The 17,611-nt window shown below is 40.6% G+C and overlaps 1 protein-coding gene across 2 annotated transcripts in view; it reads right to left on the bottom strand.

Moving 5' to 3' along the window:
- Window positions 1-17,611, bottom strand: part of STAC (SH3 and cysteine rich domain) — a 71,462-nt gene that overhangs the window by 33,244 nt on the left and 20,607 nt on the right. For both annotated transcript variants that reach the window (XM_082046325.1, XM_082046326.1), the window contains exon 2: window positions 13,995-14,271. In XM_082046325.1, coding sequence (XP_081902451.1) covers window positions 13,995-14,271 — 277 coding nt within the window. The remainder of the gene's footprint in view (window positions 1-13,994; window positions 14,272-17,611) is intronic.

Raw genomic sequence — 17,611 nt, 5'->3', positions numbered from 1 at the left:
TGCCAGAATTTATGGGAAATAGAGAATTTTAAGCAAGCTGGGCAAGTATCGTAGCAGTGAAGGGTTTAGGACATCACCTTAGATGGAGAAAGAAAAGTCCCTGAAATGGCACTGGTGGCCCTCTCTAAGCTTTCGCACAACCTCCTCCCCCATCCCCTTCTTCATTTTGTAATTAATTGTTTTTGCGTAAAAGCTCTGATGTCGTAAGAGAGACTATTTTTAAAAATTCCTCTATGGCTACATCTTGCTGCTGCGGCTGGCTGCTGCTGGACAGGCGCTCGCCCTCCTCCTTCCCCTGATCTGCCTCAGTTGAAAGCTGTGGATTCGTCAGAGAATGGCATTTTCCACACAGGACATCCACACCTTTAAAGTTAAAAATCTTCCCCTAAATCATTAGGTTGGTAAGGATGAGCTGCTCATCCTTTTGCTTGCCTTTCCTTGGCCTTCAGCCTCCTTGGGTGCCTCCTGCCACCTTGGGAACTGTCCCCTTTCTGTGCCCCAATACCTGGCATCCTCCTGCTTCTTTTTCCTAACTGACGCTGGGACCCCATTGCCTGTCTCAGCTGACACTGTGGAGAGGACACAGGCCCAGATCCTCAGCTGGTCATCAGAGGAGCTATAGATCAGAGCCTGAACCCAAATTTCCCCAGCCACCCTAGGCAGTCGACCGCTGGAAGTCTTGCTGCCTGATGCCTGCCTGGTAATTCAAGATGATGGATGCACAGTTGCCAGGTGTGTTGACTGATACACAAATACTCATCTCACATAAAATTACCAGTACTATTAGCAATCCTCCCATTTCACTTTCCACTGTTTAATACAGGTCTGAATGGATTGTTCAAAAAATAACAAAAAGAGAACATCATAGTAATTTTGTGGTCTGCTGTGAATTGTTCCTGACCGGCCCACAGATAAATGTATTATGGCAGCTCTTGGCATTGTCATTTTGATGATTCAAGAGGATCAACTTTCCTTTTTTGAGGAAATGAAATTACACTTTGAGGATACCCTTCCCTTTTGACCTGACTAGATAGTCTACACTCAGTTGAACACTGTGGCAAAGGCACTCCGTGCATGAGTGACAGACATGTAGGTTGAAAATGTTCAAAATGCACAGAGAAAACTAAGCAAAAATCTTACTTCAGGAATTTTTTCTGAATAATGGCAGCATGGGATTGACTTCAAAGTGTTTTGTTTGTTTGTTTGTTTTTTTGTTTTTTTGTTTTTTCAGTTAAATCTGCCAGTTCAAAATGTGCAGACCCATGGGTAGGTTAAATCCAGTAGCTCCTTGGAATGGGGGTACACTGTACAGGGACATCAAATAATATGTGGGAGCTAGTGGAGGAACCCCTCCATTTGGGACTGAGCTGCCTCGTCTGGCCCTGACACCTTGACTGGAGTGTCCCATTCCCCTGAGCCCACCCCATGTCAGTCTAAACCAAATGGGGTGTGGGGAAGAAGCTGGGACTTGTATATTTATGTTCTGTAGAATAGGACTTGGTGTCAAATCATGGTACCTGTCCCGCCAAATTAATACATTTTAGATTATATGTTACTGAGAATTGTGGGTCTGTTTGAATGCCTATCTCACCCAACTTCCCCATAACAATAACCACTGTTTAAATAGCAAGAAAAGTTGCCATGTATGTAGGCAGCCTACAAAACAGTGCATAAAATTAGAACTGACTTCCTAGTGACATAGTTTTCTTTAGAAACAACATGCTGAGAAAAAACTGAGGCAGTAATAGCCAGGGTTTTCTTCAAGGCTGTTACACAGAAGAAAAATATCCCTTCTAAAATAAAGTCCTTTCTAACTTCATGGTTTTAAATCATGCATATCAGTAAGAGGAAATGCCTTTACTCCTTTTGCATATCAACTCTGTGACTCCTTGACAAAACTTCCAATGCTGCCAGACCTTTTCTTCGGTGTTTCAGGAACAATGAGACTTACTTAAAATGCAAATAAGCCTTTCCTGTCTTTTGGTGTGAAAGTGATTCTCATTCTTGATGTCTGGTGATCAGAAAAGGATGAAGCACACTGCCTTGTGCTGAAAAATTTGGCCACAAGAGGTTTTTTTGCAATGTACTTTTCACATATTCAGCAGCTTTGCTATAAATGTCTGTCCCTGAAAGGAAATAGCCACCTCCGTACTTCTTAAAATATCATCTCAAGTTTTTGATCATCTAAATGTTAATTAAGACACTGTAACGCCATGATAAATAAACTAACAGCTAACTCTTATCTAAAGAGAAAGTCCCAGTCATCTAAAAACCAAGCACAATAAATCATATCTAACATTCTTTGCTCTAAATAAACTGAAACTGATATCTCAATACCTACTTTTCTAGACTGCTGAGGCTGTGCTTGTAGATTTTTGAACTGGGTTGCTAGGTTGAGAAGGAAAATAGCTCAAAGAAGATGGGCATAGACTTGCCTATGGGAGTTGATGCTGAGCTGCTCCAGAGATGATGATGGTACCAGAGCTGAACAGGGACAAGGGAACATGGAAAAATTAAACCTGGTGATGTCCCAAAGGAAGACAAGCAGAGATCAATGGCTGATGTTTGTCCCAGTAATATTAGTAAATATAGTATATTTACTCTTCTTGATATGAAGATGATTAAAGTCAGGTTTCAAACAAGATTACGTTGGCATGCTCGGGTTATTTGTACCTGTGTTCTTACATGTGTTGAAATGAAAAGCCATCCAGTCAAAGCCTTTTCTTTTGTGTTTTGAGATGCTTTGAAAAAACAGTTGAATTTTGTAGGGCCACTTCTATGGGCCAAAATCTTGATCTTTCAAGGGCCCTGTACCATTATAGAGGAGTGGGAAAACAGAAAAACAACATCTCAATAAGAACTGTGCTGCAAGATGAAGAGCAGGGCTCTGGGTTTGCTGAAAATGTGACAAAAGAGTTACAGAACAAAATAACAGTCTGCCTTCAGCAAAGGAAATTAATATCCTCTCTGCTCTGCTAATGGATTTTTAACTTTGCCTGTTGCTTACAGACCTCTGTCATCAGTGGACTTGGAATGAGAGGCTGCTATGTGCCAGAAGATTAGGATAGTCAATTAGGACTATAAAAGGTTTAGTTGAAAAAATTCTGATATGTAAATAGCCAGTTGCTCTCTGCAGTTTCAAACTTACTGAGGTTTTTGGCTCTTTCCTCTTGCAGCGAAAATGCTCCCTCATCAGCACAACCTCTTGGCATTGTTCTTGGTAGCATAGACTGGCAGCACCTGCAGCAAAGGGCCTCGCACATGAAGTGCTGACCTGTGAACTACCATGGCCACAATTCCTCTCCCTCCCTCTTTTGTTCAATCACTAGCTAGTGATGGAGCTGGGAAGTGGAGCGATGGAAGGTAACTACGCATGTCTCCACCTGAAATCTAGTGCGTTGTCAGGATCTGGCCACACACAGGCTTCTGCTCCAAAGCCATTTCTTGCCTTGGATCACAGGTAGCTGAGGAGGACTTAATCAGAAGCTACAAGTGTAAGGGACAGTATGATGTGCTCAGATTAGAGATGATTCAGGGCACATGATTCAAGGCACCACAGTAAGCAGTTATAGCCATTCGCTGGGATCAGTTTTCAGTGAAGTTATTTATGCAGTTAGTCACAAAGTGTTTGTGTTGTTTCTTTACAGAATTTTACAATCACAATTTTCTAACAAAGTGTTTCAGTTTCTTTTCCACAGAAGTTTTGAAAACAAAAAATTAAAAGATCAATGAAACCTTTCAACCCAAGTTTTTTAAATTTCCTTTTTCCAGAAGAACTTACTGATTTAAGTGAAATCAAGTAAGTTGAGCAGAAAAACACTTCTGTTTACTACTGTCACCTGCTCAAAGAGGCAATCTCAGCCTTCACTGTTACAATCTGAGAGAATTTATTACTTGACACACAGCAGCACTGGCCTAAAGCACACCTACAAGTACACTTCCACATGGCATCAAGTATTGCTTAAATGAGTAATAATAACTCCTGTCAAATGACTGAACAGATGCTTCTGCAGCCTAGCAATGCAGAGAGTATTAGCTGCCTGGTGGCGTCAACCTGGGGAGTGAAAATTGTGGACATTAAGCTGAAATTTTACCTTCTTTCTAAATATTTAAATAATTAAACAAAAAAATGTTAAAAAAATCTGCATTCTAAGATTTCATCTATCAACAGAAATCATTCAATGCATCACTTATAAACTGTCCATGGTTAGAAAGTATTTGCATTATCGGAATTCACCCTGGATTCAAGTAGAAACAAACCAAGCCAACTCAAGCCATAGCTTTTGTCATCTACACATGTGGTTTGCACCAGCATGACTATGGGGTTTATTATCCAAAAGCCTTAATGAAAATATTGACCATAATTGTGTCACCACTATTATAGATAAGGAAACCCACAGAGGCAGCAACAGGCTTGGTAGCTATAGCTGTCTGGCCTGTACAATGATACAGCCTACAACAAAAGTTCAGCCAAATCCATCAGATAATGCTTTTAGCAAGACGATTTCCAGTGCAACAGGAGCTGTCAATGAGAAGTCACTGAAGGCATGATGGGGGGGGAGAGGGAGAAGAATGACATTTGAGACCCATCATACTCAGTGGCTGTTTATCCCATTGTGCTGGTTTTGGCTGGGATAGAGTTAATTTTCTTCACAGTAATAGGCCCTGTTTTGGATTTTTGCTGGAAACAATGATAATAATATAAGGGTGTTTTCAATATTGCTGAGCAGTGTTGAGGTTTTTTCTGCTCCTCACACCTCCCTGCCAGCAAGTAGACTGGGGGTACACAAGAAGTGGAGAGGGGACAGAGCTGGGACAGCTGACCCCAACTGACCAAAGGGATAGTCCGTACCATATGACATTATGCTCAGCAATAAAACTAGAGAGGAGGCTCATGGGGGAGCTGCTGCTTGGAGACTGACCAGGCATTGGTCAGTTGATGGGGAGCGACTGTTTTTATTTGCATCACTTGTCCTTCTTGGGTGGCTGCGTGGTGCTTAGTTGCTGGCTGGGGTTAAAATATGACACCCTTCCAGAGTTTATTAGTGGAAAATTGACTTCCATGCTCAGCTGTGTCGAGAGACTAGATCTAGCAAAACAGACCAAGCACCTCAGTGTAACCTCTTCTTGTTTGTTAGCTGTAACAAACACGGAAAGACAAAAAACATCTCACCCTGCAGCTGTAAAAAGATGTGCAGATGAGCCCCTGATGATGCCAGAAAGCTGTGCCTGGGTTTACAGAGGAAGGCAAAGTGGTGGAAAAAAAATGAGGCTGCACATAGCAGCCTCTCATTTCAAGCCTGTTGATGATGGAGCTCTTTAAGCAACAAGCAATTTTAAATATTCATCCCTATGCTTCACAAAAAAAGAACTGGAGCAGCACGAAATCTATCTGGAGAGTTTCAAGTGCCACAGATCTTGAGATATGAAAGTTTGCTACACTTCTGGGAGGTGCAGCTAGAAAAATGGACAATATTAGCACTGTTCCCTCATCAATACATCCAATCCTCATTTGGAGGGATCTTCCTGGGCATTAAATCTATAGCCTTTCTTTTCTGATTACAGAGGAAACCAAACAGGGACACACTGACCATAACACTGTAGTTCACACTGCTTCAGGAATTGTACCAGCCACATGCCATTTCTTCTCTTGGCTGGGAAAATAGAATTGTTGTGGGTTGTAAGGAGTGGGGGAAAGATATAGCCTCCTTTATTATTTCTTTTTCCCTGCTCTCTTTCTTTCTTGCTTCCAACCCTTCTGTTAAGCAGAAAATAATCTAGTAGTCAAAAAAAAATATTTCAAGATTTTCAAGATCACTGCTTGCATGTTGTAAAGAAAACTACAGTGTAATCACAATTTGCAACTGTGAAGTGTGTCTGCAAAATTAGAAGTCAGGGAGGGGATGATCCATGTGTGTGCAGTATTTTTCAGCATGTAAGATAAACTTGGGTCAAAGAGGAAAAAAGTTATAGATTGTGTATACCTGCAAAACTAAAATTTAGGCAGTTTACAGCAGATAATTGCTGGAGATACATTTACTTGCATTCACGTGTTAGTCACGAGGATCACTGCTCTCCTTGACATGCTTCTATGTTAAAGACAGCAATAAGCAACTGTGGGCAGGCATTTTACTCTGCATGATGGCAATGCTCTATTTCTTGCAAAAGCATGTCTGCTAATCGCTTCATTTCATGGCTTCTGCAACTCATAGCAAGGTGAAGCTCCTAATAATTTCCCTTCTGGATGATGCTTTTGTCATCTGTGTGGCAATGTAATTATCCACACAACAGCGATACTCTGATACACAAAGACCCTAAGGAGAAAAATAGTGTTTTTACTAGAGGTCAGCTTCAAAGAAGATACATTTAATTGGCTTATCTGAAAACACCCAATGTCCCATATGAGCTCAGGGAAAGTACATAGCAGCACATAAAAAAGAAATATTTTATTATGTTTCATCCCTAGGTCTTTAACAAACCTTAAGCTTAGCATTATGTTCTTCACTAGGGCTGCTCTCAGGAGCAATGGCCACTACTGATAAGGGTGTTTGGTGTTTTTCAATGTAGTTTTTGGTCAAAAATCATCCTGGCTGATATCACATTAAAATATGGATCGCAGATGTACTGGAAATTTTTATTATTTTCCATCTAATTAGGTAGCTAATGTTGGTCAACATCTTTAAAGTCTCTTTTCTCTGAGGATTAACTGCAGTTTCATATTAATAGCAATTTCCTCAAAATTACAATGAGCTTGAAAATTATCTGGTAACAAATGTGAAACATGCTTGATGTTGTTCAAGGACAAATTAGAATTTGAAATATATTTCCACCCCCTTTTCTCAGCTAAGCAGTTCCTGATTATCCAATTTACTGATAACATTCTTGCCTCCTCTCATCAGAGGAAGCCTTCCCAGAAGACAAATACACTAAATATTTGCTTTTCACTATTTGCTTTGAAGCATGTTTAACTCTTTATTACCAAAGAAAAATATTAATTTAATACAGGGATGAGTGTGACCCTCTGTAGCTACTTTACAACTATGGGGCTGTATGAATTGGATATTTTTTGTCATGCTTCTTGAAAATAGCAGATGTACTGATGTAGCATACCTGTACTACATATACCATATCTATTTCTACTTCATTCCATCTGTTCATCCTTACTTTATGTATTTTAATAGAGAAACTACTCACTTTCTGGAAATTTTGCAGAGTCCAGATAACATTATCTATAGCTGTCAACTGCATACTGTATAGTTTGATTAGTGTAGTACTTCATATTTCCAGAAGGCTTTTGTTCAGCTCTTCTTACAGGGCTCATCTCAAAAGCAGGAAGGTCTAAACTTATGGAGAGTTATCAAGAAAAAAATAATAGGAGAACCTAGGTTCAATTTCAAGCTAATAGAGATGTTAAAATGATTATTTTGCATCATCTTTTTTTTTTTTCAGATGTGTGTTGAAAAACACACCTAAACCCTAGCACAGCGGGCCAGAGAGGACTGACATATTTCTTGCACTGATTCTCAAAAGTACTAGAAGATTTAGGTGCCCAGAGCCATTCAGCATCAATTTGAGTAAGAACCTAGGTCTCCTAAATCCAGGAGTGGATTTACTAGAGGGAAGAAGGAGGGAGAGACAGGGACATCAGACCATTTAATAACTTATGGGATGGCACCTGGTACTAGTCACTGAGAAGGTTACACAACTGACCCTTTCCCTCACAATCAAAACCAGAGGTGGCTGTGTTCAGCTGCTTTTGGAAGCCTCTTTCCATAGGGGAATTCTTTGCCCTCTTGTATTAATAATAAACACTGCCTCTCCCCCAATTATATTGTAATAGCCTGTCATATGGAAAATAGATCTGGGAAGGCTCAGCTGTGACTGTGCAAGCCCATTAGAGAGGTGGACATGAAGCCTCCTCCATAAGCTGCTCCAGGGGCATCTCCTGAAAAGGATAATGACTCAAGCATTGTGGCAAAAACAGTTCATCCAGCCGCAGGAGATGAGACATTCCTAGTAGCAAGAGATGGGACATACCTGGTAAGGTGAATTGCGATTTACATATCAATGATAAGCTAACAAACCACAGACAAAGACCAGCTGGCTGACACAGGAGGTGAGGGTGGTGTTGGATAGCATGTTGCTTCATCTTCTGACAGGCCCAGCATGACACTAAGGGAAAAGCTGAGACCCTTCAAGATGGCCTGAGGCCCCTTTGGGACATTTCTGTCTTTTGCGATCGCCCCCCCCAGTAATGTCTGCACAAAAGACCAAAGATTACACAAGCAGGCAATCCAGAGGACTATAAAGGCCCACCTTGTGCAAGCACTGGTGGCACCCATCCACCATCCTGAGGACCACTCCACCCACCACCAGAGGACACCGCACATCACTGGATCTGACACTACGAACCCTATCATACACAAAGCAGAGCCATAAGGATGGTGAAATCTTTCTCTCTCTCTCTTATTTCTTCCCTATACTTTTGTTTTCCTTTTTATAACTAATATAGCAACATAAGATTTACAGCCCCACATGTGCCACAAACTTCTTATGTTTACCAATTGAACTTAACTCATGTAAATTCTTCTGCCACCAAATCATTTGCCGATTAGGCCAAGCTGCAAAATAAAAGACTTTTTGTTTACAGACCCTAAGTATGTTGCATACTCTTTTCCAACCAAAGAGACCGACAAACCTGAGTCACCTCTCCCCCCACTCATTCCTCTGGGCGGGATGTGACAGTTGATTAAAGCTCCAGAATGACTGGCTAAACCAGAACAGACGGTGGTAGGAGTGAGTGAATACTGAAGGGATAGTACAATTTCACTGCTTAAGCACTGTTTATTAGTAGACTGGAAGTAAAATATGCAAGTGGTTTATTAATGTTTTTATCTTTTTGCTTGCTTGTTTGTTTTCTACAGGTTTCTCTGACTGAATCCTACTTAGTTCCATGAGAAGGCAGGTACTGCATAATTTACCTCCAGAGCTGCAAAGGTCTGGAGAATCTGCATCCAAACCACACACTCAATTGCCCTGAGGCCAACCATAAATGCAAATATCTCAGGTGCCTAAGCCAGAGATGGCACAAGACAGAAGGACGTGATTTTGACAGTTACTGGACATTGAAGACCACATTATTTTTTATCTTTCTGAAAGTTTGTGCCCCTCTAGCATGTCTTTCCAGGCAAAGATACTCCAAGATATATGTCAATAAAACAGGTGGTTGGTCAAAATTCTGTGTCAGAGTTCAGGTTAAACATGGAATGAAATTGCTAAGTACACCTTTGTAACACAAAGAAACATACAATTATGTTGTTATAATTGAGCAGCTGTTTCCTTAAAACACATCTTTAAAGGATTGACATTAAAGTCAGCTATTTTTAAAAGCAAAGTGGCTTATTTTTTTCACTACAATACTTAGATGGAAATACAATAATTGCATGAAATATGTTTAGAATGCATGGAAAATAACATTTTTTCCATGTGAGTCAGTACAGGAAGTGAACTACAAATGAGTAAAATGTTGAGATGGAGTTTTTTTAAAATACACAATGTTTTTCAAGAGTAGAGTACTGACATAATGTTTTATTAAAGAGTGAAGTATCACAGAGAAGACTGATGAAATACCAGAGTCTGAAGAACAGCAAGAACTTCCTTCTGATCAGCATAGTTTAAGATTCTAATCTGATGCAACATTAATTTAATAGTTTCTACCTTTGCAGCTTCTGGTTTTGCCTCCCCTTTTTGGACATTGCCAAAGCCTATCACATTCTTGCTAAACACGGAAAATAGTGAATAACACCGAACTCAGAGGTGATCTGACATGATTTTTTTTCACAGTGATGTAAAATAAACAAACCGGTGTCTTCTACATAATGATCTAGTGATACATTCCATAAATTCTTTGATATTCATACTTGTCCTTTGCCAGGGTTAGATATTACAATAGTAATAAATATTACTAGTAAGAACAGCAAGGATTTCTAAAGAGTCATACTGTGAAAGGATGTTCACAGGTGAATATATTTAGGAAAATGTGTAACTCACCATGGAGCTGAATCCTCAGTCCTGAACCAACCACTGCTTGGAGCTCACAGTGGCAGAAAACTGAGTGGCAGAAAGGGGTATAGTGTCTGCTACAACATAGTATTGATTTGCTCTGAAATGATGTGAATTATTACTGTTGACTGCAGTATTAGAACTGACGATTGCATTGGAGTATTTGATGCTGCAAGAAGGCCCCATTAACATCAAATGGATCCCCCATGGACTCCTCAGAGCTCCCTTGAATCTGAATTTTTTTCCCTTCTTTCATTTGGCAGAAAACTACTACTTCTCTATCAAATTTTCCTTCTGTTTACTGAGGTGGAACTTAGCCCCAGTCTAGTACAGTTAGTAGGAATGTTTTGACTCCTGTTTTTAATGTGAGATATAAAGCACACTCTTAATACCTTTTTTTTTTTTTTAAATCAAATCAATAAACAGAGTTTCTTTTGAATATATTGCATTGCACTCTGGGATGCATGAAAAACCTTTGAATGAGTAAATCTGCGTTATACTGATCCTAGTAAATATCTTACTCTGAACGGTGAAACCAATTACATGTATTTGGCCTTTATCTTATGACTGTACTTCTGTCAAATGAACAAACAGGCACACGTGTTGCATCCCAAAGGCAACATTTGGCTCACAGTGCCTAACAATCAAGGAGAGATGATGCACATATTTTTTGCAGGAAGATAATGTTTCATGTTCCTTTGCTTTAATTTTGCTGTGAAAAGAGCAGCACAGGGAGCCTGCTGCCTCTGCTTTGAGTGTCCTGTTTGCTCTGAAGCTACAGACAAATTCCACCATGCTAGTGAGACAGAAGTCCCTACTGTGTGCCCATGCTCTGCACAGTTCATCGTGCTGCACTGTACCAAACAGAGCTGCTTAGTTCATAGATCAAGAGAGCCATTTAAGGTGAACCTGGAATCATTCTTGGTGGCAAAACTGAAACCATCTAAAGTCAAGACAGGATTTTCCTGGACTCCTTCCCCCAGTCTTCAAAACATGTATCTGTGTTTGCCTTTATTCTCATCAATAAGGAATTTAAAGCCATAGACCCATTATTCTCAAATGTCACTGCCAGTGAAAAATGCAAATAGAGAGAACAAATAGGCACCATATTGCAAGTGTATATCCAGAGTCCCTGCACAGAAGTGATTTTTTTTTTCAGTCTGCCTTTGGGAGCAGGCTTGACATGATTTCCTGAAAAGCTGCCTGTTTTGTTTCACCATCCCCATTACCAACAGTTGCACAACTTATATGGATTAATTGAGCTGCAAACAGTAACATCCAGATCTCCCATGCTGCTTAAAATACAATACAGCAGAATCAGGCATGACTGCAGGAAGGATCAAAGAGAAAAGTATTACAGGAATAAAGTAGATGTCCGTCTATGAAAATGAGGGCATCCAGACTCTAAGGCATTATAAGGTAAAACTCTTAACATCTTTTCTGCCATTCCTCCAAGTCAAGATGTGCTGGAGGAGGTCAGAGCAATTCACCTGTCTCAGCCTCCCACCAGACAAAAGATGTCACATTAGCTTCCTCAGCAATTATGAAAGACTTCTTTCTGTAATGAAGTGGCTAAGATACAGAACAGAAAAGAGAAGCCATCAGAGAATAGAAAAGAACAAGAAAAAGTTCAGAAGGCAGGTGGGGTTAAAGATGATGTTTTAAAGCTTACAGCTATGCTTCAGGACTTTCCTGTCCCAGGCGGGACACAGATTGCCCAGCAAAGGAGAAGGGCATGGGTGTTTATGCACTGGAGTCACTCCCTACAAAGTTTGCTGCCAGTAACAATCTGTCTTGAGCAGCAGTGTTTTGAAACAGTATTGCTGAGATGTAAAGATTTGTGATGATACTAATCTCCATACAACTTCATGAGAAGCTGCCAGAAATGCGAAGTACTTACATTTGCAGTACATAGTTGTGAAACTAAGTTTTAATAGAACATCCATCCACATTACAAAAGGAGACCAGTTCTGGGCCTGCTTCCATACATAAAGTTATTTCAACTAACTGCCTGTCTTCCAAAGATCCTTTCAATCTCTTGACTATGAACCACCCTGATATGGCTGCTTTATTCCTTCTCCTTTTGACTTGTTCTACCACTTAGAGAAAAACCTTAAAAGACTGGAAAATAACACCAAAAGTCCAGGTCAAAGCTCCTCTGTTTCCCTGGATTCAATAGATCTGTGGTGCAGAGAGGGTGAAATCAAACCTCACATGTTTCATTCATTAATTTATGGAAGCAGGATTGTCTTGTGTCACATTCAATGCTCTGCAGGTAGCTGCCTTTTCCTAAGAATGCAAGTTCCCCAGACAAGTGGGTGATACTGAACACCCTCATGTGGAAAAGGGGATACAATTCTGTGATAAAGGTTGAGCAATTATACCAGTGTCGTTCAGGAACTGACCATACTGTTATCTGAAAGGCAATCACTTCCATGCCAAGGGACATGAATTTCTTACAGTAAGATAGACAAATTACAAACAATAGTTTGTGCTCAAAGACCTGCTTGTCCTGTCCAAAAACCTGGAACTGGTGTCACTTTCCCACTGGTATATTGCCCCTATGCTGGGACAACTAGATGACAAGTAGCAAGAAGACCAAATCATGTGCTTAACAAGCTTGCTGCAATTACATGAGTTTCTAGGACCAGACTTCTCAACAGCAACTCCTGAAGTTTCTTGCAGTGACCATGCATGTTCTAAACCTCTAGTCACCTGCCACCACTTTTTTTCCTGACCTCTCCTTGCACAACCCCATAGTTAATCTGCAGATAAAGGCTGTTTTTTTTAGGCAGTCTGCACAGCACTGAAAATTACCTTACAAGCAGGGCTCAGTATGGAGTTGTTCTCTGCACACCAAAGAGAATGATAAAGAAATAGCTCTGTACGCTGAGTGTGTCTGTCATTCAGTCGCTAGCAGTAACTTACATACCCATGGAGAGTTTCAGAGACAAGACAGGGTGACCTTTCAAAAGTGTAATGTTTGTGTGAGACTTTGTGAGTAACATGGATCAGGTAGAAAGAACCCCAAGAAAATCTGCAGTGTGAATTCAGCTGTTACAGAATCATGGAATGCTAGGGATTGGAAGGGACCTCAAAAGATCCAGTCCCCCCACTGGAGCAGGAACACCTACATGAGGTTACACAGGAACATGTCCAGATGGGTTTTGAATGTCTCCAGAGAAGGAGACTCCACAACCTCCCTGGGCAGCCTGTTACAGTGTTCTATCACCCTCACTGTGAAGAATTTTCTTCTCATATTTAAGTCAAAGCTCCTGTGTTCTAGTTTGTATCCATTGCCCCTTGTCCTATCATTGGTTGTCAAGGAGAAGCTGTTATTAATATTCATTCTGTTGACCTGGTCTTCCAAAACCGGTGTCCTAGAGAGCCAACAGGCACACACATGAGCAGCTCAGAGCCTACCACACAGGAGATGCCACTTCTCACGTAGTTGTTACTTAGGAGATAAGTGAGGCAGCTGGGAGAGGTAGGCAATGGTTGACACAGTGAATGGGAACTCAGGGCACTGCATGGTGTGGGGGCAGACACAAGGAGCAAGAGAATTACTGAATTACTGCTGGAGAAAAGAGCAAGACTAGTGGACACAAATTTACAAGACAGATTTATGCTGTTGCTGGTGTAACATACAACAGAGTTTGTGCTTGGTGCTCAGTATAACCCGAACAAGAGAGGAGTTTAACTCTAGCTGAAACCCTCACCTGTGATTTGTGGTAACAGCATGAGTCCACAAGGCAAGAGATCTGTCAACAAATATAGAACTTGTACTTGCCTATAGCAGATGTGACATAACTCCAGATCCTTTTTGCATGAATACTCTTGAGTAGACACCTGGGCTCACACAAATCACGGAAAGGTCATCCTGCAAGTTCTAGCACAGACACCCACACAAACGTAAAAAAATTGTTTCTTACCAACAATCATGTGGTTGCAGACATCACAGAAGGTGGGTTTTTTGAAGATGTGCTCCTGGAAGATGTGAGCCTTGCTGTTTTCTGGCAGCTGCTGGGCTCTGGTGGGGGAGGATGCCTGGCTCTCAGAGCTGGGGAGCTGCCCGGTGCTCGTGCTCACCTCAGGCATCAAGTCTACTTGCAGCTTCACATCGCTATTAGTCCTCTGGAAGAAATTGTCTGCACTTTTACTCCGCAAGCTTTTGGTCTTGAAGGAGAGCGATCGTTTCAGTTTCTGCAGCTGCAACAAATAAGCCAGTTACAATTACTACCTTTTCCTCTTCAACAGCAAGGTAAGGCTCCTGCTTTTTAGGGTGTGCTGTTGACAAGTGAACCTAGGAGACACTAGGAGACCTGGAACCACCTGAACAATAAAATTGACTTTGGAATTTAACTAGCAATACCAGAGCAAAGAAAATAGATCCAAATCAGAAAATACAGTGTTCTATATATTCTTTCTGACAGACAATAAACTTGATACCCCTAACAAATGCTTCTATCGGTCTTTCAGATATGACAGCAAAGAGGTACTTCAGGTTGTCGAACACATTGGAGAATATATCCTTTGTGTTCAAACATGAAAGATCTTAGAATATTATTAATCCTTGCACAGTCCTTAAGCAGCCTGTAAGGCATTTCAGGAATAGCTGTTAAATGACATTACAAAAAAGTGGATTCAGTCAATATATTTGTTGTACTTAAAGTTCTTGAATTTGGCAGAAACATATTATATGCAGTTTTGACTGAGAAATTCTTGTTTTCTCTTATTTTTTTTAAAGGAAAGAAGGCTAAGGAGCAGTAGCAGTATAATTAACTAGCCAATTGATAATGCATTAATTAATGCTAGTTAACACACACATTCACATATATTCTTGTACATTGTATTGTGTATTGATTGTCAGATTATTAGGCACCACAAGAAGTCATTATTTGTTAACTCAAACTCTTTACCTGTGAACTGTCTTGTACCTTATCAGATGACCTCTCATCCTTCCCACCCTTATTTTATATAACGCTGAGAAGGGTACTATCAGGATATCAGCTACACAGATTTGCAGGTTTGTCAACTCTGACAACCCACAAATAGAGAGACTCTGGTTAAAAGGAAAGCCAGCTCTGCATCCACTTCACGCTTACTGTCTTTGAAGGGTAATACCTTTGTCTCACCTTCCACTCAGCATTATTCCAACCAATCTAAAATCATTTCAATCACTGCTGCAATTCTCTGGATGAACATGATGCAACAACTGAAATTTTCCATGCTGTCTGTGTTACCCAGCAGGAATGGTTTACATTAGAAACTGTTTATGTTAAAAGTAGTGATCATCAGGAATCATAATTCACACAAATACAAAGGGAAGGAGCTCACATACTTTCCCAAAAAAGCATGGCACTGGTCTGTCATACTGACTGAGTCGCCTCGGAGCACTTAATCTCCCCAGCTTCTATTCCTGGTCTATCCATTTTCTTTATGAAACCACCCTATTGGAGAGAAGCCTCAAAGTATCCTGCAGGAAAGCCTCTCTTCTACCTTCAGACACGGGCAGCTTGTTCTTGGAGAAGGGGTACACTCCAGTTCTCTTCTCCCTGTTTCACAACAAACTCCCAGAGTCTAATAAATAGGCAAAGAGTTGCCATTGCCTCCAGTTAACAGTCTCTGGGTTTGCCATATGGAAACAAACTGCATTCTGCTCCCTGAGCTGTTTCTCCACAGTGACTTTGGAAGCAGGCAGGGATCAGAGCCAGGGTCCCATCCCACACATGCCATTCTCACCCTGGATCCAAATGAAGGAAATACTCACCTGTTTGCAAGAAACAGTCTCTGGGGGAATGTGTAAATAAGAGCAATTAAGTCATTAAATGCCAGCTGCAGGGTAAGAGCATTTCTGGTTTCTGAAGCTCTTTCCATGCTGTCTGTGTTACCCAGCAGGAATGAAGCCTAAGTTATGGACTAGCTGAGCCCAAAACTCACTGTACAACAGCACCACCAAAATGTGAGATCTTTCCTCTTCCACTTGGATGTAAAGTCACTGCCTCCTGAAATCACTGAGGTTACTCAGGACTGAGATTACTTCATCTCCCCACTGACAGTCAGGAGCTCAGCAATAATTCACCCCTTTGCTCCCGAAATGCTTCTCACTGATGTCAGACCTAATTAGTGTAGCAAAACACAGAGAATTACAACACCAAAAGGTGACTGAAATGGCATTCATTATTGATTTGCCATCCACTTCTACAGTGCCACATGAAGTTAATTAAATTTCAAATTGCTGTTTCTGTCACAGAAAGAAGACTAAGCTGAGCAATAAAGTACTTGTTTTATCCTGAAACAACTTCTTGCTAGTTTGGACAATGCACGCAGTACATTTTAGGAAACTTTGCATTTGTTATCCTCATCCTGTTCTCCTATGTACCGTCATTTGCCAGCTAAGGGATGTACTAGCAGACCTTCCTCCCCCAGGCAGAAAAGTCAACAGTCTTCCAAAAAAGGGTAATCCAGTATTCAGGCTATGCATGTCCAAACATATGCATATGCACTAAGGTGAGCATGCAACCACAATGTTCAGAGTAGGACACCTATTCAAGAATAAGTTATTGAAGTTACATTCACAGATTTGGCAGGCATTCCTGCACAAGCTAATAGTCCTCTCTGAGATTCCCTGAGAACTGTCATGTGTTAATGTAATTAAATTTCCAGACAAGGTGGGCATCCTTTTTGTTACCCAAATGCAGCTTTCATACTCATTTGCATTCACACTGGAAGACACCTACATGTTTGGCTTGCATTCCATGCCTAAAAGACCAATGTAAGTCTGCAACTATTATATCCCAAATATGTTATATGTGTACAGAACTGACTAGGCAAAAATGCAGAACACTTAGGCAATATTTAGCATTTTGCACAAGTAACTACACACTTTGCTCGGTACTATTAAAAAATATCTCTCAGATCAGAGTGGTTTACACCCATCTTGCATAAGTGAGAGTGTACAGAACCATAGAAAGCTGGCATCAGGTTTTGAAATTTGATCTGAATTTTCTTTCTCATACTAGGCGCACGAGAGAAGTTGAAATAGGGTACTGGTATGTGATTATTTACTCAGGAAACGTTGGCCCAAGCAAGGGCAAGAGACAGTTGTTGTACAAATAGCATAAATTGTAAAACAATAAAAGCTTAAGTGATTATTATGCTGCAGTCAAGAGAGCATCACTTCCCTTACTTCAATATCACCATCACCTCATTTTGATGTTTGCTATGGCCAAGCCCTGTATTTTTATTGGAAGCTTTCAAATGGAAATAAATAACAGGTATATAATACATGCCTGATTTTGGTTTGCTGCAAAGAGATTTAATGCACTTGTGATGCCACTGGCCGCTAATAAAGCTGCTATAACATTCACCTGAGGCAGCTCTATCAATGGAGAGGAAAGTATATAAATTTTACTATTCACAATTTATTTCTGTAGAGTTAAAGACAGCAGAGTTAAATCTTAGGAAGAAACACTACTGAACTTTGGAAAAATATTGGTTCTGCACTCAATACTTACTTCAACACTTCAGTGAAAATCATATATTGGGA

This window comes from Streptopelia decaocto (assembly GCF_964273445.1).
Source record: "Streptopelia decaocto genome assembly, chromosome: 2".
Taxonomy (NCBI): domain Eukaryota; kingdom Metazoa; phylum Chordata; class Aves; order Columbiformes; family Columbidae; genus Streptopelia; species Streptopelia decaocto.
This window is presented reverse-complemented; position numbering and strand designations above follow the sequence as displayed.